The sequence below is a fragment of the Oncorhynchus mykiss genome, chromosome 16 (assembly GCF_057628025.1).
Source record: "Oncorhynchus mykiss isolate SJ-2025 chromosome 16, ASM5762802v1, whole genome shotgun sequence".
NCBI classification, from domain to species: Eukaryota; Metazoa; Chordata; class Actinopteri; order Salmoniformes; family Salmonidae; genus Oncorhynchus; species Oncorhynchus mykiss.
This window is the reverse complement of record NC_143037.1, coordinates 27526320-27550938: the sequence shown is the minus strand read 5'-3', so window position 1 is coordinate 27550938 and position 24619 is coordinate 27526320. Positions and strand designations below refer to the sequence as shown.

Genomic DNA, 24619 nt, shown 5'->3' with positions numbered 1-24619 from the left:
ATCCTAGTAAAAATTCCCTGTCTTAGGTCAGTTAGGATCACCACTTTATTTTAAGAATGTGAAATGTCAGAATAATAGTAGAGAATTATTTATTTCACCTTTTATTTCTTTCATCACATTCCCAGTGGGTCAGAAGTTTACATACACTCAATTAGTATTTGGCAGCATTGCCTTTAAATTGTTTAACTTGGGTCAAACGTTTCAGGTAACCTTCCACAAGCTTCCCACAATAAGTTGGGTGAATTTTGGCCCATTCCTCCTGACAGAGCTGGTGTAACTGAGTCAGGTTTGTAGGCCTCCTTGCTCGCACATGCTTTTTCAGTTCTGCCCACAAATCTGCAATAGGATTGAGGTCAGGGCTTTGTGATGGCCACTCCAATACCTAGACTTTGTTGTCCTTAAGCCATTTTGCCACAGCTTTGGAAGTATGCTTGGGGCATTTGTCGATTTGGAAGACCCATTTGCGACCAAGCTTTAACTTCCTGACTGATGACTTGAGATATTGCTATATCAATATATCCACATAATTTTCCATTCTCATGATGCCATCTATTTTGTGAATTGCACCAGTCCCTCCTGCAGCAAAGGACCCCACAACATGATGCTGCCACCGCCATGCTTCACGGTTGGGATGGTGTTCTTCGGCTTGCAAGCCTCCCCCTTTTTCCTCCAAACATAACAATGGTCATTATGGCCAAACAGTTCTATTTTTGTTTCATCAGACCAGAGAACATTTCTCCAAAAAGTACAATCTTTGTCCCCATGTGCAGTTGCAAAACGTAGTCTGGCTTTTATGGTAGTTTTGGAGCAGTGGCTTCTTCCCTGCTGAGCGGCCTTTCATGTTATGTCGATGTTTTACTGTGGATATAGATACTTTTGTACCGGTTTCCTCTAGCATCTTCCCAATGTCCTTTGCTGCTGTTCCGAGATTGATTTGCACTTTTCGCACCAAAGTACGTTCATCTTTAGTAGACGCTTCTTCTTGAGCGGTATGACAGCTGCGTTGTCCCATGGTGTTTATACTTGCATACTATTGTTTGTACAGATGAACGTGGTACCTTCAGGCGTTTGGAAATTGCTCCCAAGGATGACTTGTGGAGGTTTACAATTTTTTTTGTCTGAGGTTTTGGTTGATTTCTTTTGATTTTCCCATGATGTCAAGCAAAGAGGCACTGAGTTTGAAGGTAGGCCTTGAAATACATCCACAGGTACACCTCCAATTTACACAAATTACAGTGCCTTGTGAAAGTATTCGGCCCCCTTGAACTTTGCGACCTTTTGCCACATTTCAGGCTTCAAACATAAAGATATAAAACTGTATTTCTTTGTGAAGAATCAACAACAAGTGGGACACAATCATGAAGTGAAACGACATTTATTGGATATTTCAAACTTTTTTAACAAATCAAAAACTGAAAAATTGGGCGTGCAAAATTATTCAGCCCCTTTACTTTCAGTGCAGCAAACTCTCTCCAGAAGTTCAGTGAGGATCTCTGAATGATCCAATGTTGACCTAAATGACTAATGACGATAAATACAATCCACCTGTGTGTAATCAAGTCTCCGTATAAATGCACCTGCACTGTGATAGTCTCAGAGGTCCGTTAAAAGCGCAGAGAGCATCATGAAGAACAAGGAACACACCAGGCAGGTCCGAGATACTGTTGTGAAGAAGTTTAAAGCCGGATTTGGATACAAAAAGATTTCCCAAGCTTTAAACATCCCAAGGAGCACTGTGCAAGCGATAATATTGATGGAAGGAGTATCAGACCACTGCAAATCTACCAAGACCTGGCCGTCCCTCTAAACTTTCAGCTCATACAAGGAGAAGACTGATCAGAGATGCAGCCAAGAGGCCCATGATCACTCTGGATGAACTGCAGAGATCTACAGCTGAGGTGGGAGACTCTGTCCATAGGACAACAATCAGTCGTATATTGCACAAATCTGGCCTTTATGGAAGAGTGGCAAGAAGAAAGCAATTTCTTAAAGATATCCATAAAAAGTGTTGTTTAAAGTTTGCCACAAGCTACCTGGGAGACACACCAAACATGTGGAAGAAGGTGCTCTGGTCAGATGAAACCAAAATTGAACTTTTTGGCAACAATGCAAAACGTTATGTTTGGCATAAAAGCAATACAGCTGAACACACCATCCCCACTGTCAAACATGGTGGTGGCAGCATCGTGGTTTGGGCCTGCTTTTCTTCAGCAGGGACAGGGAAGATGGTTAAAATTGATGGGAAGATGGATGGAGCCAAATACAGGACCATTCTGGAAAAAAACCTGATGGAGTCTGCAAAAGACCTGAGACTGGGATGGAGATTTGTCTTCCAACAAGACAATGATCCAAAACATAAAGCAAAATCTACAATGGAATGGTTCAAAAAATAAACATATCCAGGTGTTAGAATGGCCAAGTCAAAGTCCAGACCTGAATCCAATCGAGAATCTGTGGAAAGAACTGAAAACTGTTCACAAATGCTCTCCATCCAACCTCACTGAGCTCGAGCTGTTTTGCAAGGAGGAATGGGAAAAAATGTCAGTCTCTCGATGTGCAAAACTGATAGAGACATACCCCAAGCGACTTACAGCTGTAATCGCAGCAAAAGGTGGCGCTACAAAGTATTAACTTAAGGGGGCTGAATAATTTTGCACGCCCAATTTTTCAGTTTTTGATTTGTTAAAAAAGTTTGAAATATCCAATAAATGTCGTTCCACTTCATGATTGTGTCCTACTTGTTGTTGATTCTTCACAAAAAAATACAGTTTTATATCTTTATGTTTGAAGCCTGAAATGTGGCAAAAGGTCACAAAGTTCAAGGGGGCCGAATACTTTCACAAGGCACTGTATGTCAATTAGCCTAACAGAATTTTCTGTAATTTTCCAAGCTGTTTAAAGGCACAGGCAACTTAGTGTATGTAAACTTCTGACCCACTGGAATTGTGATAGTGATTAAGTGAAATAATCTACCTGTAAACAATTGTTGGAAAAATTACTTGTGTCATGCACAAAGTAGATGTCCTAACCGACTTGCCAAAACTATAGTTTGTTAACAAGAAATTTGTGGAGTGGTTGAAACACTTAGGTTGGAGTCATTAAAACTCGTTTATGTAAATTTCCGACTTCTACTGTATACCCCAATTTGGGTGACATTCCCTCCTCTCTAAACATGACATATTTATTATTATGCAGGAAGTTAAGTGATACGGGCAACAAACTGTTCCTTCTCCTTAATGTGACAAGACCTGACCTTTGCCCCCCATTCCTCACTAAACCACATCTCTCCATCAGTGCCTTCCAACATGTGATTGCCTTTCCTTTACTCAGTACATTCCAAGCTTAATTGCTTTTATTTATTTATTTATTATTCTTTTTTTCACCTTTATTTAACCAGGTAGGCTAGTTGAGAACAAGTTCTCATTTGCAACTGCGACCTGGCCAAGATAAAGCATAGCAGTGTGAACAGACAACAGAGTTACACATGGAGTAAACAATTAACAAGTCAATAACACAGTAGGAAAAAAAAGGGGAGTCTATATACATTTTGTGCAAAAGGCATGAGGAGGTAGGCGAATAATTACAATTTTGCAGATTAACACTGGAGTGATAAATGATCAGATGGTCATGTACAGGTAGAGATATTGGTGTGCAAAAGAGCAGAAAAGTAAATAAATAACAGTATGGGGATGAGGTAGGTAAAAATGGGTGGGCTATTTACCGATAGACTATGTACAGCTGCAGCAATCGGTTAGCTGCTCAGATAGCAGATGTTTGAAGTTGGTGAGGGAGATAAGTCTCCAACTTCAGCGATTTTTGCAATTCGTTCCAGTCACAGGCAGCAGAGAACTGGAACGAAAGGCGGCCAAATGAGGTGTTGGCTTTAGGGATGATCAGTGAGATGCGCGTGCTACGGATGGGTGTTGCCATCGTGACCAGTGAACTGAGATAAGGCGGAGCTTTACCTAGCATGGACTTGTAGATGACCTGGAGCCAGTGGATCTGGCGACGAATATGTAGCGAGGGCCAGCAGACTAGAGCATACAAGTCGCAGTGGTGGGTGGTATAGGGTGCTTTGGTGACAAAACGTATGGCACTGTGATAAACTGCATCCAGTTTGCTGAGTAGAGTGTTGGAAGCAATTTTGTAAATGACATCGCCGAAGTCGAGGATCGGTAGGATAGTCAGTTTTACTAGGGTAAGTTTGGCGGCGTGAGTGAAGGAGGCTTTGTTGCGGAATAGAAAGCCGACCCTTGATCATATACATTCCTTCTACAGATAACCATTAACTTCTGGACTCAGAACTCAGACCCATCATTACAATAGTGTTTGTGCTTCACTGACTGCCCTTTTCTTGTGGCAACAGGTGACATATTCCACAAGTTTTTCCAGCAGCAGATTATGATCGATAATGTCAAAGCCACACAGAAGTCTAACAAAACAGCTCCCACAATCTTTTTATTTAACAGTTTTTACTGTCATTTTCTTAATGGGTGCATGCTTATTAGTAAATGGAATAAGCAATTTCATAAATGTGTCAAGTGCAGCGTTTGGTTGTTCCTCATTACACACCAGCAAATATTATTTATATCATCAATATAATAATCACTACAAAACTTATTGTTTGACCTCTTATACACTATATTAGGCCCAGGCTTTGGAACTTTGTTTTTCCTAGATATGGCTCCTATATTGTGATCACTACATCCTATGGATTTGGATACTGCTTTAAAGCAAATTTCTGCAGCATTATTAAATATGTGATAAATACATGTTGATGATTTCATTCCTGTGCTATTTGTAACTACCATGGTTGGTTGACTGACAACCTGAACCAGGTTGCAGGCACTGGTATAAGTTTGATGTTTTTTCTTGATTGGGCAGCTTGGTGGAAGCCAGTCAATAATTAAATCACCCAGACAATATACTTTGTTGATATGACATACATTATCAAGCATTTCACACATATCATCCAGATGCTGTCTTGGTGGTCGATAGCAGCATAACAACAACAACTGCTCTCTTGAGGTCATGCCAAAGCATCTTAAATCGGGTTGAGGTCAGGACTCTGACTGGGCCACTCCAGAAGACATAATTTCTTCTGTTGAAGCCATTCTGTTTTTGATTTACTTCAATGTTTTGGGTCGTTGTCCTGTTGCATTACCAAACTTCTGTTGAGCTTCAATTGGAGGACAGTTAGCCTTACATTCTTCTGCAAAATGTCTTGATCAACTTGGGAATTCATTTTTCAGTCTGATAGCAAGCTGTCCAGGCCCTGATCAGCAATGCTCCCTCCACCATACTTTACAGTTTGGATGAGGTTTTGATGTTGGTGTGCTATGCCACACAGTGTCGTGTGTTCCTTCCAAACAACTCAACTGTAGTTTCATCTGTCCACAGAATATTTTGCCAGTAGCACTGTGGAACATCTAGGTGCACTTTTGCAAACTTCAGACGTGCAGCAATGTTTTTTTTGGACAGCAGTGGCTTCTTCCGTCGTGTGTCCTCCCATGATCACCATTATTGTTTTATGTATCGTAGACTCGTCAACAGAGATGTTAGCATGTTCCAGAGATTTCTGTAAGTCTTTAGCTGACACTCTCTAGGAAAGTGCATTAAAATATAATTGTATTCATAATTCTGGCTTGTAAAGGTCATGATAGGAAACTTTCCTGATTCAAACATTTCTGCCCAAGTAGAATTCAATGCCGTTCAACGACTGGTTTCCAGGCAACCCAGCAGCTTGTGCATTCTTGTAGTTTGTACATCCAGGTACTGAGCACCACAGCATGACTAAACTTTACAGATGTTGTCGACACAAAAATAGAATATTTATTCGCAAGCTGATGTTCTATGAAAGAGTGGCTGGTACGGTGAGTAACGTTAGCTATCTGTTGACCCCCATTCTCAACTGCATGCACCTCGACAGGGACGTGCTACATCCTGAAATTGCAATGAATTCTGGATATTGTGGTTTAGTTACAACCAGGAGATGTAGATGGCCCTTTTCTACCGGTGAGATACAAAAACGCTTATATTTGCGTGTAGTGAGGAAATTCTTGATTTTCATGATATATGTCAATAACATATTAATGGACATATACAGTGAAAGAGCAGCAGTAAAGATTTCCCTTAATTAACAGAACTTTGCCAACTGACCAGTAATGAATTATATCAGAATAGAGAGTCTGAAAAAAATCATATTGTTAAAATATGGAGAGTCCGGGTGCTGGTGAACAGCAACAAGTGAAGACGCGTTTTCTCGGTGCTCCGATCCAGGGCGAACAATTTACTATTAATACTTAACCAACACCTCCCCCAGCGTGTTAATTTTTGTAACATTTAATTTGGAATCGAACCCAATTTACTAATCTGCAGTCATGAAGAAGAGGTCAGCCTTCAATGAGGTGAAGGAGCTCCTACACCGCTGCCTGGAGAGCAAATTTGGCATTTACCCAGCCGTACTGAAGATCACTACACCCTCCGGCGAGTAGAAGACATTCAAAGATCCAACCAAGGCCAAAGGATACATTGTATCGCACCTACAGTGGTTCCTCCTTTAAAAGTTGCGAGCTTGCACCGCAGGACTTCGAGGTACCCAGCGTCACGCCTTCATTGCTCCAGACCACCACAAGGGGGAGTTAGAGCACTCATAATGCATTTGGGTCCCAAGGTTTTTATATTCACCAATCATATCGAGTGGTTCCAATGACGAATTTTGACGCAAGCCACCTGTCCCTGGGTGAAGATGGCTGACAAAATGTACAATTGAGGGGAATATGTCAGCTAATGTAGAGACAAACATTTGTGCATATTTTTTGTCATAAAGTTAACTTGCTAAATACCGATTTTCGTAAATTATCTGACTAGCTAACATTAGCCAGCTAGCTAGTGTTGGGAGAATGAGTTTGTGATTTGTGGTGTTTGTTTTAGGGACTCCTGAGAACCAGCAAACCAGGCTGTCGTCTTGTGAAACAGTGGATGTAAAGAATCTAGCTAGCTAAAGCATTTACTGCAAATTGAATGTACAATTGTGTAAGCTTGCCTTGCAATGCAGCTGAAGTAACATAGCAAATTTTTCCTTGCATATTGTGTAGTGGAGGATAAAAATAACTGTATGCCTATGGATGTGTAGCTAGCTACAGTATGTAGCCGATCTGTGTATGGACCCTAAAACATTAGGTTCTGAACTACTATTCATACCAATCTATGAACCTCAGCTATCATAGTTGTTGTATCAGCTTCAAGTCTGAATGGCATTAATGAAGCCTATGTGGACCCGGTGAGAAATGGCTGGCTAGTTAGCGGGGTGCGCGGTAATAGCGTTTCAATCGCTGATGTCACTCTCTGAGACCTTGAAGTAGTTGTTCCCCTTGCTCTGCAAAAGCCACTGCTTTTGTGGAGTAAACAATGGGAAGACCGCAGAGTTCCAATATTATTTTTGTTTACATTTTAACTATAGAATAACGTGAGCAGGTCTCATTGCCAATAATAGCGAATGAGGCATTGTGACGTTGAACAATAAGCTGGGGAAAGAACGTTCGGAAGGTGAGTTGGTGCCACAGAGCTCAATAAAACTAATAGGAGCTGGCACCACACAACTGCCACAGACACTTACCCAGGCGACTATTTTGGTTTTGCTTAAAAAAGACGAATCCCCTAGACTGTGGCTCATACCGCCCTATAATCCTTTTGTGCTGCAATTATAAAATTCTCACTTAGGTCCTCTCCTGCCATTTAGAGACAGTGATGCCTAATAAATCTGGTTTGGTCAGTTATCTCAGGTAGGTAATCTTTCTATAATAATATTTAATGTTCTTTATTCTGCCCACTCAGAGATCATCATCCCTCTTGATGCTGAAAAGGCTTTCGACCGGGTTGAGTGGGAATATCTATTTACAGTACTAGAGAGATTTGGGTTTGGCCCGTCATTCCTTTCCTGGATTAAGATTTTGTACTCGTCCCCAGTGGCTTCTGTTCGCACCAACAATGTTACCTCCAGCTACTTCCCTCTCCACAGGGGTGCCAGGCAGGGTTTCTGTTTATCCCCTTTCCTATTTGATATGGCTATTGAGCATCTTGCTCAAGGGAATATTAAGGGGCAACATAACTCACAAGATGTCCTTATATGCAGACGATCTTCTTTTATACTCATGGACATGCTACAAGATTTTGGCACATTTTCTAGTTATAAGTTAAATCTAACAAAAGTGTGATCCTCCCCATTAATCAGTTAGCAGAAGGTATTGGGAATGCCAACTTCCCATTTAAGGTGGAGCATCAGGTCTTTACTTATTTGGGGATAAAGGTCACACACTCATTTAAGGCTCTGTTTAAACAACTTCAAAACACTCCTGGAGCGCACTAAGCAGGATTTCGTCTCTTCCCATTTCATTAACAGGTTGCGTTAATTCTGTTAAGATGCCTGTACTACCTAGTGTAGCAGGCTCAAGGGGTGGGGTTTCCACGTCACCAAGTTCAATAACCAAACACGCACACGAAGCACAACTAGAATACAAATGAGGAATTTATTAGGGAGATTGGCACACTGTGGGAAAGAGGGGAATTCAGCAACCAGTCCACAATCTGTTCTCATTGTCCGTTCTGTTCTCCAGGGGCAGGAAGTCCATATAAGGCTAGGTTAGGTACACTCTGCATGGGTCCCGACAAAAGTTTGACTAAACCTGGTCCCCATTAATACAATACGTGGAGAGCCTGCCTTTTACTTAGTGTAATTTGCGTAGTTTGGTAAGCAGTTTTGTCTGTTCTAGTGGCCATTTTGTGCTGATGATAATTTGTATATAACTTTTTTCCCATTGTTTTTGTTTCTAATACTGTTTGTTTCTTTCCTATTTAACTTACTTTTATAGATGCCTTGGTGGGTGGGTGGGAGAATGTGGAGGGTATGGATGGGCGAATGAGGGGTTGAGGTTGTACTGCTTTTGTTATATCTGAATCTATAAATGGTTTTTTTAAAATAAAAATATGAAGAGTCAGATGGGGCATATACACTGAGTGTACAAAACATTAGGAACACCTTCCTAATATTGAGTTGCACACCTTTTGCCCTCAGAACAGCCTCAATTCGTTGGGCCATGGACTCTACAAGGTGTCAAGCGTTCCACAGGGATGCTGGCCTATGTTGACTCCAATGCTTCCCACAGTTGACCAAGTTGGCTGCATGTCCTTTGGGTGGTGGACCATTCTTGATGCACACGGGAAACTGTTTAACATGAAACCCAGCAGCGTTGCAGTTCTTGACACACTCACACCGGTGCGCCTGGCACCTACTACCATACCCCGTTCAAAGGCACTTAAATATTTTGTCTTGCCCATTCACTCTCTGAATGGCACACATACACAATCCATGTCTCAAGACTTAAAAATCCTTCTTTAACCTGTCTCCTCCCCTTCATCTACACTTAAAGTGGATTTTACATGTGACATCAATAAGGGATCACAGCTTTCACCTGGATTTACCTGGTCAGTCTATCATGGAACGTTCCTAATGTTTTATACACTGTACATTGCACACGTCAATGTCTCAATCTGAATTTTCTTTCTTTATGTATTTATATTCTCCGGCTGTGATATAATTTGAAAGATCTTATTTAAACCATATTATAATCCCTCCTGAATCTCAGCCACAATTTACATGTGGATGTTTCACTGAAGATACAGTAAACTCCCTGTAATTGTTTGGAGAGGATGTTTGTAAATCTATTCGACTCCCTGTCTCTAGAAGTATAATAATGTCTACATACATTATTTACAAGGTCTGGGTCTGGGCTTTTCACACCAAGAGAGCACAAACCCTGAATATTATAGCAGCTTATACTTAAGGATGCTACGTTTCAAATGTTCCTTTAGGACATGTTCTCTCTATTCTCTCCTCTTAGTCGATGGAAGCCACCCCATCTTGTCCAGCTCAGTGGTACTTACCACTGGCACTTTCCTGTCCGGCTCCCTCTTCATGGGCCAAACCACCTCTCCCGGGGGGAGGATGGGGGATGCTCAATCATGTGCCGGACTTTCATACACACTGAAAGAGACATTGGGGTTGAGGGTGGGTCGGCTGAGGACTGGCACACCCCCTCGGATAGTGAAGGAGTCCGTGGATCTGTCCTTGGCTCAGCTCCAAGCCCCGGACAAACAGCCCACTCCCTTCAGTTTTCTCAACACCCACACCCGCTGCAAGGTAAAAACTACAAAGAAAGACTACAACTGCCAATATGCCAACATAACTTTACACCCGGCAAATATTGTTTTTGGGTTAATTCGAAGGTAAAGAAGTAGTACAAAGTGATTTCAGGTATTTCTAAATCTTATTCTTTAAAAACCACTGGTCTAAACAAAATTATAAACAAAATGTTGCATAATACACCTTAAATTCTCTAGAAACTGGCTGTGATTCTAACATGCTGTGCCCTGTAGCCAGAAGAGCAGCTCCCCTGCTATCTGACCCACACCACACCTGGAGTGGAGAGAGTGGTCAGGGAGAGTGTCCACCTCAACTGTCACATACAGCAGGACACCAAAGGTCCCAGGTACATGCACACGCAGACAGAGACACACACTCACCCACACACACAGTAAACTGTGTACACATTACTTTACAAACTGCATTTTGTCTTTCCTCCTCTCTTAGATACTGTCCCTCCATCGAGTCGCGGGTGCTGCGGTTTCCGGGGCGACGGCACCAGGTGTGGCTGGAGCCGGAAGGTTTGACCTCTGACCTGTTGTACCCCCAGGGCTTGTCCATGACCATGCCCCCTGACCTGCAGCTCCGCCTCCTTAGGGAGATCCCTGCCTTGCACCGAGCCGAGATCCGCGCTCCTGGTATGCAGCCCAAAATACAGACACCCACTCTGGGTCCCAATAATCTGTCCTTTCTCCCAAAGTGTGCACTTGTTCACTTCCAATGAGTGAGAGGGAGGAGTGCAGGCAGAAAAATGGTATGCAGAATCTCAGGTCAACCTATCCCGTACCCCTTGACCGTTTATGCACCTTTCTAGATCTGAAAGAATTGGATGGGCGTTAACTATATAGTAATAGCTCCACCTTGCTAGCCTTCTTGTATGCTAAGTAGGATTTTTGCCATTTTACTTCCACGCATCCAGTTCTTTCAAGTCTGAGGAGGAATCCAGAAGTTAACTCTAACTGCTAAACTTTCGATCAGATTTAAGTGCACCTGTTCAGCTCAACTGTTGTAGTTGTTTTGTTAGATCAAGTTACAGTTATCATCAAGCTTGATTGACCTAAACACGTTTTAGTTCGCTGCCTACATCTACATTAGCACTCTCCGAGGTGTGTCATTGCGGTTGTTTTGGAGAGACTACACTAGTTGGACTGCGCTTAACCACTGATCTACAAATTACCTTTCATCCCAAATAACTAAAGTTATGAAGATTAGCGATTCTGCGTCGCACCTTGCTAAAACTGATTTCCTCAAACAGGCCGATTATAACCTCCCTATCTCTCTGAATTCCAGGTTACGGGGTGCAGTATGACTTTGTGTGCCCCACCCAGCTGACCCCGTCTCTGCAGGTGAAGAGCACGCAGGGGCTCTTCCTCGCGGGTCAAATCAACGGCACCACGGGCTACGAGGAAGCAGCCGCACAAGTAGGGGTTAATCTGGGAACTGGGACACCTGGGTCGTGTTGTTAGGGCACGTAAGGGAAAATGTTTTGAAACTAAAATGTGCATTTCTTTTTTGGGCAAGTACAGGTAGTCCCTCCCTATTTTAGTCTGTTTTCTTTTGGTGCCTAGTAAACACAACCCAGGTGTGTGGACTCTCTGGCCAACAAACAGTGACATTAATTGTTCACCTTACTATCAGAAAAGAAAACGGGCAGCACTCTTGGACTGAAGGCTGGTAGCAGAATAGCCATTTTACATGTTTAACATTTTTAGTCATTTAGCAGACGTGCTTATCCAAAGCGACTAACGGTACAGTGAATGTATACATTTTTTGTATGATCACTGTGGGACTTAAACTCTCAACCTTGGCAATGCTACTGGCCGTTTGTCACACTTTTTTTACCAACTGACCCACCACAGGACCCTACAATATATGCTACAACAAACCCCTTTCTCTCCAGGGCTTGTGGGCGGGGGTGAATGCAGGTCGGACGGCCCTCTCCCTGCCCCCCATTGCATTGTCTCGTACCCAGAGCTACATCGGGGTGCTGATCGATGACTTGGTGGGCCGAGGGGTGACAGAACCTTACCGCATGTTCACCAGCCGCGCCGAGTTCAGAACATACCTCAGGCCCGACAACGCAGATCTCCGTCTCACCCCCAGAGGTATCATAATGTGTGTGTCTGACAGTCCCCAACTACTGGGTGCACTTATTTTGGCTTACATAGGGCCCCGGGTAATGTAGTGATACATGAACAGAGTGTATTATTGGCTGTGTTCAGTTATGAGGTCAAGCATGAGTCACTGACAGGAAATCCAGCAGCTTTGAGCTTAATATTGTTAACAAAGTGCACATTGTAATTGGCCGCATAGGTTTATAAGATTAGAAAATGACTACGGTCATTAGCCAACTGGAGGAATTCTAAGATATATTGCATCTCTGGCCATGTTCGACTGATCAGACTGAGCAATCTTACTGATACAAATAATAGTCCGTCTGCAGTCACCAACTGCAATGTAGTCAATCTCAAAATTACATGTCAGACTTTGTGGATGAATAATATTTTGACCTTTGACCCGGTCTGCAAGGGTTTGAGGAGGTGGGCTGCGTGACTTTGCGGCGATACAAGAAAGCGGTAAGTGTGAGGGACGGCCTCCAGGAAGCCCTGATGGCCCTGCAGTCTGTGGTGCTATCCTCCACCCGCTGGAGAGAGAAGCTGGGCAACATCAGCCTGAGTGAGAACAAGAGCACCACCTTAAAGTGAGTGGGAAGTGGTTCAGCGGTGGGTGGTTCAGCATGCATTTACTGGGATGCGCTCAGCAGAAAACAATGTTGGACGTTTAGAATAGACATATACGGTGTATTCAGACCCCTTGACTTTTTCCACATTTTGTTACATTACAGCCATATTCTAAAATGGACTAAATATATATATTTTTCCCCTCATCAAGCTACACACAATACCCAATAATGAAAGCAATAACAGGTAAAAAAAAATTATATTAAAATGGAGGGAAAAAAAACTATTTACATAAGTATTCAGACCTTTTACTCAGTACTATGTTGAAGCAGCTTTGGCAGGGAGTACAGCATTGAGTCTTCTTGGGTATGACGCTACAAGCTTGACACACCTGTATTTGGGGAGTTTCTCCCAATCTTCTCTGCAGATCCTGTCAAGCTCTGTCAGGTTGGATGTGGAGCGTCGCTGCACAGATATTTTCAGGCTCTGGCTGGGCCACTCAGGGATATTCAAAGACTTGTTCCGGAACCACTCCTGCATTGTCTTGGCTGTGTGCTTAGGGTCGTTGTTCTGTTGGAAAGTGAACCTTTGCCCCAGTCTAAAGTCCTGAGAGCTCTGGAACAGTTTTTCATCAAGGATCTCTCTACTTTTCTCCATTCATCTTTTCCTCAATTCTTACTAGTCTCCCAGTCCCTTCCACTGAAAAATATCCCCACAGCATGATGCTGCCACCACCATGCTTCACCATAGGTTTCCTCCAGACGTGACACTTGGCATCCAGGCCAAAGAGTTCAATATTGGTTTCATCAGACCAGAGAATCTTGTTTCTCATTGTCTGAGAGTCCTTTAGGTGCCTTTTGGCAAAATCCAAGCGGGCTGTCATGTGCCTTTTACTGAGGAGGGGCTTCAGTCTGGCCGCTCTGCCATAAAGGCCTGATTGGTGGAGTGCTGCAGAGATGGTTGTCCTTCTGGAAGGTTCTCCCATCTCCACAGAGTAACTCTGGAGCTCTGTCAGAGTGACCATCGGGTTCTTGGTCACCTCCCTGACCAAGGCTCTTCTTCCCCGATTGCTCAGTTTGGCCGGGCGGCCAGCTCTAGGAAGAGTCTTGTTGGTTCCACACTTCCATTTCGGAATGCTGGAGGCCACTGTGTTGTTGTTGGACCTTCAATGCTGCAGACATTTTTTGGTACCCTTCCTCAGATCTGTGCCTGGACACACTCCTGTCTCGGAACTCTATGGACAATTCCTCTGACCTCATGGCTTAGTTTTTGCTCTAACATGCACTGTCAACTGTGGGACCTTATATAGACAGGTGTGTTCCTTTCCAAATCATGTCCACTCTATTGAATTTACCACAGGTGGAGTCCAAGTTGTAGAAACATCAAGGATGATCAATGGAAACAGGATGCACCTGACCTCAATTTTGAGTCTCATAGAAAAGGGTGCGAATACTTATGTAAAAAAGGTATTTGCAATAAATCTGCAAAAATGTCTAAAAACCTGTTTTCACTTTGTCATTATGGGCTATTGTGTGTAGATTTAGGATTTTTTATTTAGTAAATTTTAGAATAAGGTTGTAACGTAACAAATCAAGGGGTCTGAATACTTTCCAAATGCACTGTATGACATGTAGAATAAGAAATCATATCAGCTCTATTCAGGAAATGTCTCTGCAACATTCAACAAGGTTTGCCTACTGAATATAGCCCTGACTTTCTATTGTTCTATGTATGGGAACAGTATCCTTAAAACATCCGTATCTGGTATTTATGTACACACACAGGTTGTCAAAAAGATAGTGACTCCTCATTCTGAAACAGACTAACAACACTGCAACCTATGAGAAAGTGAATGCGTTATGTCTTACTACATTTTCAAAATTATTTTCTATTTTCTCAAGCAGAGGTGTGTATATAGTCTGCTCATCAACTTTACTATACCATGTATCTTTCTCTCTCAGTGGTTTGGATCTGTTGCAATACAAAGATGTGTCCTTTGAAATGTTGGCCTCCGCCTTCCCAGAGTGCCTTTCACAATATTTTGAGTACTCACAACGACTCAAGATTGAAGGTAAAGGCTCTTTTTAAGTCTCAATCAGTCTGCGTCTGAAATGGCAGTCGATTTCCTACATAGTGCACTACTTTTGTGGCTCTGGTCAAAGGTAGTGCACAATATAGGGAATAGACTGTCATTTCAGACACGCACTCAGTTTAGTCTTAAAGTTTACCTTAAAACGTACTGAACCCTGTGCTTTGTGGCTTTCAGCTGTGTACAGACCCCACTGCGAGAAGCAGAGTCGAGAGATGGAGAGAATACGGAGCGAGGAAAGTCTGTCTCTCCCCTCTGACATGGACTACCTCTCCTTACCAGTGTCCCTCTCTCATGAGGTCAGAGAGATACTGGACCGAGTCAGGCCCAACACTGTGAGTCTCAGTAAAACTACAACATAAACCACATTTCCACAGTTTATGCGAGTAAAGTCATATTGATAAAATATATAATTATGACAACTGATGGAAACAGGAAGTTTCGGTAAAATGTTATAAATACCGACAGATAATGTGTTTGATCGACAAACTGGGATATTTTCTAAGTCAGTAAAATGAAGTATGCTAGAAATGGTGGTGGAAACACAAAATTGTATTTGTTACATGTGCTGAATCCAACAGGTGTTGGTTGACCTTACCGTGAAATGCATATTTACAAGCCCTTAACCATCAATGCAGAGTTTAAAAAATAAAGGGAAAAAGTGTGAAATAAACTAAAGGAAAAATAGTAACAAAAAAATAATAAGAGTATATACAAATCGGTACCGAGTCAATGTGCAGGGGTACGGGTTAGTTGAGGTAATGTGCACATGTAGGTAGCGGTAAAGTGACTATGCATAGATAAGACAAGAGTAGGGTGTTGAAAGTGCACTGTGATGAGCTTGATGCTCCTTTCCAATAAATATCGAGGGTCTTATTCTGATGACATGATCAATGCTTAACTGCGGTTTGACAAATAAATATTCTCATCATCTAGACTAGCCTATCCGCACTGTATCTGCCAGCTGTTGGCTGGAGCACACGTGCCAAGACCAGAGGAGGTACATTTGCTATTTAACACAACAGTTTGTGACAAAATTATCAGTAGTTGAAAATGGGATGGAAACAAATTCGGTACATGAAAACTTAAGCGAAAAATGAAATTTTATGTGCACTACGTCATCGCACACAGATTTCTATCCGCAATAAGTTCGTTTGGTGGGAAAATGGGCATATTTTCTTTATGGGGATTTTAGAATATTTTCATAAATCTGTCGCCAATTGGATGGAAACTTAGCTACGCTAGTAATTTTTTTATGACAAAAAACATAACTGACCGAGTGTGATGTACGCCCGTGTCCGGACACTCATACTTGCGTCCTAAATAGGTTGTTTGGGTATGCGAAAATAAAAAGTGTGACCCATGTGTTTGACAACAGCTGATAATCAGCTGTACCAAAATGATGAAATTACTGGAAAAATAGCAATTGCGCATTCGATGAGACATTCTCAGTGTGGGTGAGCCTAGTATGTTGTTACTTGTTGCTTACAGCCTACATTTTTATCTAAACAATGCATTCTAAATAGTATGTAGTTTTAGTAAGTGGTAAGCAAGACCGATTCCGGACACAGCCTAGGTGTTGTGTAAGAGGCCTTATATAATGTTACATGTTACACTACCACAGTATAGTAAATAGATCTAACACCCTTCATAGGAATCCCAGTGGTTATCCAAATCTTCATCTGCTAAATGAGGTGTCCAAACTCTTAAGACTACAGTGCCAGTCAAGTTTGGACACACCTACTCATTCAAGGGTTTCTTCATTTTTTACAATTTTCTACATTGTAGAATAATAGTGAAGACATCAAAACTATGAAATAACACATATGGGATCATGTATTAACCAAAAACAGTGTTAAACAAATCAAAATATATTTTAGATTCTTCAAAGTAGCCACCGTTTACTTTGATTACAGCTTTGCACACGCTTGGCATTCCCTCAAACAGCTTCACCTAACAGTCTTGAAATAGTTCCCACATATGCTGAGCACTTGCTGGCTGCTTTTCCTTCACTCTGCGGTCTAACTAATCCCAAACTACCTCAATTAAGTTGAGGTCAGGTGGTTGTGGAGGCCAGGTCATCTGATGTGGCACTTGTTCAAATAGCCCTTACATAGCCTGGAGGTGTGTTGCATTGTCCTGTTGAAAAACAAACGATCATCCCACTAAGTGCAAACCAGACGGGATGGTGTATCGCTGCAGAATGCTGTGGTAGTCATGGTGTTTAAGTGTACCTTAAATTCGAAATGAATCACAGACGGTGTCACCAGCAAAGCAACCCCACACCATCCTACCTCCTCCTCTGTGCTTTACAGTGGGAACCACACATGCGGAGATCATCCGTTCTCCTACTCTGTGTCTCACAACACGGCGGTTGGAACCCAAAATCTCCAATTTGGATTCATCAGACCAAAGGACACATTTCCACTGGTCTAATGTCCATTGCTTGTGTTTCTTGGCCCAAGCAAGTCTATTCTTATTATTGGTGTCCTTTAGAAGTGGTTTCTTCGCAGCAATTCGACCATGAAGGCCTGATTCACGAAGTCTCCTCTGAACAGTTGATGTTGATGTCTGCTACTACAAATTTTATTTGTCACATGTGCCGAATACAACAGGTATTCATTCACCTTACAAGCCCTTAACCAACAATGCGGTTTTAAGAAAATACCACAAACAAAAATAATTGTAATAAGAATAACAAATAATTAAAGAGCAACAGTAAATAACAATAGCGAGACTATATATACAGGGGGTACCGGCACAGAGTCAATGTCAGGATGCTCTCGATGGTGCAGCTGTAAAATCTTTTGAGGATCTGAGGAACCGTAACACATCTTTTCAGTCTCCTGAGGGGGAATAGGGGAGGGGGAGGGGGAGGGGGAATTTTGTTGTGCCCACTTCACGACTGTCTTGGTGTGCTTGGACCATGTTAGTTTGTTGGTGATGTGGATGCCAAGGAGCCAAGGCTCTCAACCTGCTCCACTACAGCCCCATCAATGAGAATGGGGGCGTGCTCGGTCCTCCTTTTCCTGTAGTCCACAATCATCTCATTTTTCTTGATCACGTTGAGGGATAGGTTGTTATTCTGGCACCACACGGTCAGGTCTCTGAACTCATCGTTGTCGGTGATCAGGCCTACCATCGTTGTCATCAGCAAACTTAATGATGGTGTTGGAGTTGTGCCTGGCCGTGCAGTCATGAGTGAACAGGGAGTACGGGAGGGGACTGAGCACGCAGCCCTGAGGGACCCCCGTGTTGAGGATCAGCGTGGCGGATGTGTTGTTACCTACCCTTACCACCTGGGGGCGGCCCGTCAGGAAGTCCAGGGTCCAGTTGCAGAGGGAGGTGTTTAGTCCCAGGGTCTTTAGCTTAGTGATGAGTTTAGAGGGCACTATGGTGTTGAACGCTGAGCTGTAGTCAATGAATAGCATTCTCACATAGGTGTTCCTTTTGTCTAGGTGGGAAAGGGCAGTGTGGAGTGCAATACAGATGGCATCATCTGTGGATTTGTTGGTGCAGTATGCAAATTGGGCAGATCTAGGGTTTCTGGGATAATGGTGTTGATGTGTGCCATGACCAGCCTTTCAAAGCATTTCATGGCTACAGACGTGAGTGCTACGAGTCGGTAGTCATTTAGGCAGGTTACCTTAGTGTTCTTGGGCACAGGGACTATGGTGGTCTGCTTGAAACATGTTGGTATTACAGCCTTAATCAGGGACATGTTGAAAATGTTAGTGAAGACACTTGCCAGTTGGTCAGCGCATGCTCGGAGTACACGTCCTGGTAATCCGTCTGGCCCTGCGGCCTTGTGAATGTTGACCTGTTTAAAGGTCTTACTCACATCGGCTGCGAAGAGCGTGATTACACAGTTGTCTGGAACAGCTGATCCTCTCATGTAAGTTTCAGTGTTACTTTACTCGAAGCGAGCATAGAAGTTATTTAGCTTGTCTGGTAGGCTCGTGTCACTGGGCAGCTCTCGGCTGTGCTTCACTTTGTAGTCGTAATAGTTTGCAAGACCTGCTACATCCAACGAGTGTCGGAGCACGATTTGATCTTATTCCTGTATTGACGCTTTACCTGTTTGATAATTTGTCGGAGGGCATAGCAGGATTTCTTATAAGCTTCCAGGTTAGTGACGCTCCTTGAAAGCGGCAGCGCTACCCTTTAGCTGTAATCCATAGCTTCTGGTTGGGGTATGTACGTACGGTCACTGTGGGGATGACGTCCTCTATGCACTTATTGATAAAGCCAGTGACTGATGTGGTGTACTCCAATGCCATCGGAAGAAAGACGATACATATTCCAGTCTGTGCTAGCAATACAGTCCTGTAGTTTAGCATCTGCTTCATCGTACCACTTTTTTATAGACTAGTCACTGGTGCTTCCTGCTTTAATTTTTGCTTGTAAGCAGGAATCAGGAGGATAGAATCATGGTCAGATTTGCCAAATGGAGGGCGAGGGAGAGATTTGTACACGTCTGTGTGTGGAGTAAAAGTGGTCTAGAATTTTTTTCCCCTCTGGTTGCACAGTTAACATGCTGATTTAAGTTTCCCTGCATTAAAGTCCCCGGCCACTACGAGCGCCTTCTCTGGATGAGCGTTTTCCGGTTTGCTTTTGGCGGAATACAGCTCGAGTGTGGTTTTAGTGCTAGCATCGTTCTGTGGTGGTATGTAGACAGCTACGAAAAATACAGCATAAAACTCTAGGTAGATAGTGTGGTCTACAGCTTATCATGATACTCTGCCTCAGGTGAGCAAAACCTTGAGACTTCCTTAGATATCGTGCACCAGCCGTTTACATAAATGCATAGGCCCCTGCCCCATGTCTTACCAGAGGCTGCTGATAGTGTATAATCCGCAGGCTGTATTTTCTTAATGTCGTCGTTCAGCGAAACATAAGATATGTTTTTAATGTCCCGTTGGTAGGATATACGTGCTTTCAGGTTGTCCCATTTATTTTCCAGCAATTGAATGTTAGCTAGCAGAACGGTATGCAAGGGCAGATTAGCCACTGATCCTCACAAGGCATCCCGATCTCTTTCCGCGAAACCTACGTTTCCTTTTACCGGGAATCATAGAGATCTGGGCCAGGTCGGGTGTCTGTAGTATATACGACTCATTGAACTCCTCGTCCAAGTTGAGGTGAGTAATCCCAGTTCTGATGTCCAGAAGCAGCAACAGTATGTACAAAATAAGTTACGAACAACGCTTAAAGACAAACAAAATAGCATGGTTGGTTAAGAGCCGATAAGATGGTAGCCCTACCCTCCGGCGCCAACTCTGAAGCATTTATTTGGGCTGGAATCTGAGGCACAGTTAACTCTAATGAAATTATCATTTTAACGAGGCATGAAGCTCGCTGAAAGCTCGTTGAAAGAATACCAAGCGTGTGCAAAGCTGTCATCAAGGCAAAGGGAGGCTACTTTGAAGAATCTCAAACAAAACTAAATATATTTTATATTTAACACTTTTTTTTGGTTACTACATGATATCATAGTTTGTCTTCACTATTATTCTACAATGTAGAAAATAGTAATAAAGAAAAACCATGGAATGAGTAGGTGTGTCCAAACTTTTGACTGGTACTGTATGTGGGCCTATAGCTTCAAAGGAGTGTTCCTTGATGAAAGCTAACAAAGCTCTATCTACCAAACGTTGAGCTGCCCTGTGCTTAAATAGTCATGATAATACATTATTTGTAAAATGATTGATGTTTTTGTGACACTTGTCTTGTCTTTGTAAATTAGCTGGGCGCTGCTACCCGTCTACCAGGCATGACGCCTGCTGGGATCATCCACCTTCTCAACTATGTCCTCAGGACCGGGCAGAGGAACAGACACACAGAGCACAGAAACCGATCGAGCCAAAAAGAGGGGGGAAAGGGACAGCTGTGTGCAAGCAACATACCGATATCTCAGTGAAATAATGACTAAGAAAAAAATAAATGTACAAAAATTAACTATGGTAGTTTAGGAAATCATCACTGTTTAATTTAAAATGACCTGAGATTTCAAACCAAGCAATTGTGCCCAATTTCACTAATTTCATCTATTCAGCCTCACAAACAGTAACAAAAAAATCCAACATGCAAGCTAAATTGATTATCGAGTGAACATTTCTAGTTCTGTAACAAACATTTTAGTGAAACCAGCACAACAGTAGTAGTGCAACCAACATTATATCCCACGTGACCTTTTTGAGGTCACTACTGTTGGTGGTGACAGTCTGTCCATCCAGCTCGCCTATCCCTCTGGAGAAGAAGTCAAATGGAAATTTCCACTTGGGCTGTGGCGTTCCCCTGGGGGGTTCTGGGTAGACTGTAGTGTCAACAAACATCACTTCTGTGGTCACAGCGAAAGGCGAGACGAGGGGACACTGAAGAGGAGAAAGACCGTGTGCAGGGGGAAGAAGGTGGTTGAGAGGGAAACAATGGCATTCCAGGTCATTTATTTTGCAGTGACATGTCTCAGACTGCAGCTATATCATATTAATGTGGTTCCAGAGAAGTTCAACACTTCTGGCTGTAAAATCTGCTCAGCACAGCTACAGAAATGATCATACATAATAAGCCCTTGAGGTTTATGCACACGTTATAGGGATAGTTTACCGAAATGACACGTTTCATTGGTGAACTATCCCTTTAAAATAGCATAGGAGGTCAGAGGACACCCACCAGTTTAAACTAAATTAACCGGGACTAGAGCAGGGGTATTCAAGTCTTACCCTATGAGGACCAGACTACTGCTGCTTTTCTGTTTCTACCTGATAATTAAATTGCACCCACCTGGCATCCCCAGGTCAAAATAAGTCCCTGGGGATGGGGAGGGAAAAAAGCAGTGGAACTGGATTTGAGGTCCAGATTTGAATTTGAGGGGATTAGAAGATATGGAGAGAGCTCAAACTATTCACCCACTGCAAGAGGAGACATGCTTGACCCTTACCTTGACCTTCTGACAGTGGAAGAGGTATTTGGCCCCTAGAATGTAGTTCTGGGGAAAGGCCAGGAGACCTGTCTGAGCCCACAGCACCTGAACTGACAGGGAGTGGGGGAGGAGACACCCGGACTCACACGACTCCTCCGGAGACTGAGGGAAGAGAGAAGACATTTATACGTGTAGAAAATCCCGATGTTGAGGGACAATCTTCTGTGTATGTTGCGCTCCCTCTCGTGGTTTCACAGACTTAATTAATCTGCTGCATTTCACCTGATGCAAGCCTGCATCTGTCAGCAGCTCCATTTAGAGATGGTCCTTGCTATCCGGGATCATTGGGACATCCCTACCCCATTGACATTTAAAATTTTAAAGGTTAAGGTTAGGGACAATTCAAGGATCCCAGAGAGCAGTAACCATTTAGGGATGGTTTGAAATTTACAGAATTTTTATTTTTTTTACTTCAAAAGGGGGAGGGTTTAGTTTTTGTAAAAAATATTTAAATCTAGTCCAGGGGAGGGTCATGTAATTTTCATTTCAAAATAAGTTGTTTATTAGGCTATATATCGATGCTCAATGTCGCCCCTCATCTCTGATTTCCCATCAATCAAAATGATCCATAGGCCATGCTCGGAGAAGCACAGCACAAAGTTACACTCCATTTAGACTTGAGTACCTTGAGCATCAGTAATTGTGGGTTTGATTACAGGCTCAAAATGGCCAGAAACAAAGACCATTCTTCTGAAACTTGTCTGTCTATTCTTGTTCTGAGAAATGAAGGCTATTCCATGCGAGAAATTGCCAAGAAACTGAAGATCTTGTACAACGCTGTATACTACTCCTTTCACAGTACAGCGCAAACTGGCTCTAACCAGAATAAAGAGTGGGGGGCCCCGGTGCATGACTGAGCAAGAGGACAAGTACATTCGAGAGTGTCTAGTTTGAGAAACAGACGAAACAAGGCCTCAACTGGCAGCTTTATTAAATAGTTCCCGCAAAATAACAGTGAAGAGGCGACTCCGGGATGCTGGCTTCTAGGCAGAGTTCCTCTGTCCAGTGTGTTATTTTGCCCATCTTAATCTTTATTGGCCAGTCTGAGATATGGATTTTTCTTTGCAAGTCTGCCTACAAGTCCAGCGTCCCGGAGTCGTCTCTTCACTGTTGACGTCGAGACTGGTGTTTTGCGGGTACTATTTAATGAAGCTGCCAGTTGAGGACTTGCGGCGGCTGTTTCTCAAACTAGACACTAATGTACTTGTCCACTTGCTCAGTTGTGCACCGGGGCCTCCCACTCCTATTCGGATGCTCTTTAAATCAGAACAACTGTTTTCAGCTGTGCTAACATAATTGCAAAGGGGTTTTAAAATGATAAACTTGGATTAGTTAACAACGTGCAATTGGAACACAGGAGTGATGGTTGCTGATAATGGGCCTCTCCATTAAAAAATGAAGACGTTTCCAGCTACAATAGTCATTTACAACATTAACAATGACTACACTATCTTCTGATCAATTTGATGTCATTTTAAATGGACAAAAAAAAAAAATCTTTCAAAAACAAGGACATTTCTAAGTGACAAACTTTTGAACAGTAGTGTACATTTTATGGACACAGTATATTTTACATGTTAGTCTCACATTTCAGCTCCCCTATCTCTGAACAGTTTCCAGTTTTGATTTCTATTTGCCATAATTTAACTCTGCCGTGATGTTTCACAAAAGTTATGAATCGTTTTATTTTCATTGTTTCTACAGATTGTAAATTAAACATTTCTGATAAGAGTATTATATTATTGATCAACTGACAATGACTTTTCAGATCACTCAGCAGTGCTATTTGCAGAGTTAATTCCAGGTAAATGTTGCAATTCTTCAACCATTCCTGAACCTCTGACCAAAAACAAGCTACATATGGACAGTACCAAATGATTGTCTCTTCGTAGCAAAATCTGCAGAGCTGGGATGGTTGTATTCCCTATATACAGGGCCTTCGGAAAGTATTCAGGCCCCTTGACTTCCACATTTTGCTAGGTTACAGCCTTATTCTAAAATTGCTTAAATTATCCCCCCCCCCCCCCCCTAAATCTACACACAATACCCCCAAAAGACAAAGCAAAAGCAGCAACAAAAAAAATGCTAATTTATTAAAAATAAAAAACATGTAAATATCACATTTACATAAGTATTCAGTACTTCGTTGAAGCACCTTTGGCAGTGATTACAGCCTCAAGTCTTCTTGGGTATGACACTACAAGCTTAGCACACCTGTATTTGGAGAGTTTCTCCCATTCTTCTCTGCAGATCCTCAAGCTCTGTCAGGTTGGATGGGGAGCGTCGCTGCACAGCTATTTTCAGGTCTCTCCAGAGATGTTCGATCGGGTTCAAATCTGGACTCTGGCTGGACCACTCAAGGACATTCAGAGACCACTCCTGTAGTTGTCTTGGCAGTGTGCTTAGGGTCATTGTCCTGTTGGAAGGTGAATCTTTGCCCCATTCTGAGGTCCTGAGAGCTCTGGAGCAGGTTTTCATCAAGGATCTCTCTGTGCTTTGATCCTGCCTAGTCTCCCAGTCTCTGCTGCTGAAAAACATCCTCACAGCATGATACTGCCACCACCGTAGGAATGGTGCCATGTTTCCTCCAGACATGACACTTGGCATTCAGGCCAAAGAGTTCAATCTTGGTTTCATAAGACCAGAGAATTTTGTTTCTCATGGTC

At 42.7% G+C, this 24619-nt stretch overlaps 2 protein-coding genes across 6 annotated transcripts in view; one reads left to right on the top strand and one right to left on the bottom strand.

Annotated features, from left to right (window-relative positions):
* Positions 1–22649, top strand: part of mto1 (mitochondrial tRNA translation optimization 1) — a 26122-nt gene extending 3473 nt beyond the window's left edge. For 2 of the 3 annotated variants that reach the window (XM_090202484.1, XM_036946679.2), the window contains exons 5-13: positions 9900–10198; positions 10435–10547; positions 10649–10839; positions 11492–11622; positions 12102–12306; positions 12731–12902; positions 14844–14953; positions 15149–15306; positions 20718–20925. In XM_090202484.1, coding sequence (XP_090058610.1) covers positions 9900–10198; positions 10435–10547; positions 10649–10839; positions 11492–11622; positions 12102–12306; positions 12731–12902; positions 14844–14953; positions 15149–15306; positions 20718–20891 — 1553 coding nt within the window. In that variant the 3' untranslated portion in view covers positions 20892–20925. Of the gene's footprint in view, positions 1–9899; positions 10199–10434; positions 10548–10648; positions 10840–11491; positions 11623–12101; positions 12307–12730; positions 12903–14843; positions 14954–15148; positions 15307–20717 lie in introns of all 3 variants that reach the window. The other variant, XM_021565509.3, reaches the window with a different exon arrangement.
* The window catches only part of LOC110491774 (tectonic-3), a 24568-nt gene continuing 20879 nt past the window's right edge, over positions 20931–24619 (bottom strand). For all 3 annotated transcript variants that reach the window (XR_016487207.1, XM_021565511.3, XM_090202485.1), the window contains 2 exons: positions 21912–22055; positions 20931–21345 (listed from right to left, as the gene is read on the bottom strand). Coding sequence is in view for 2 of the 3 variants with exons in the window: in XM_021565511.3 (XP_021421186.1) it covers positions 21109–21345; positions 21912–22055 (381 nt within the window). In the remaining variant the exon portion in view is untranslated. The remainder of the gene's footprint in view (positions 21346–21911; positions 22056–24619) is intronic.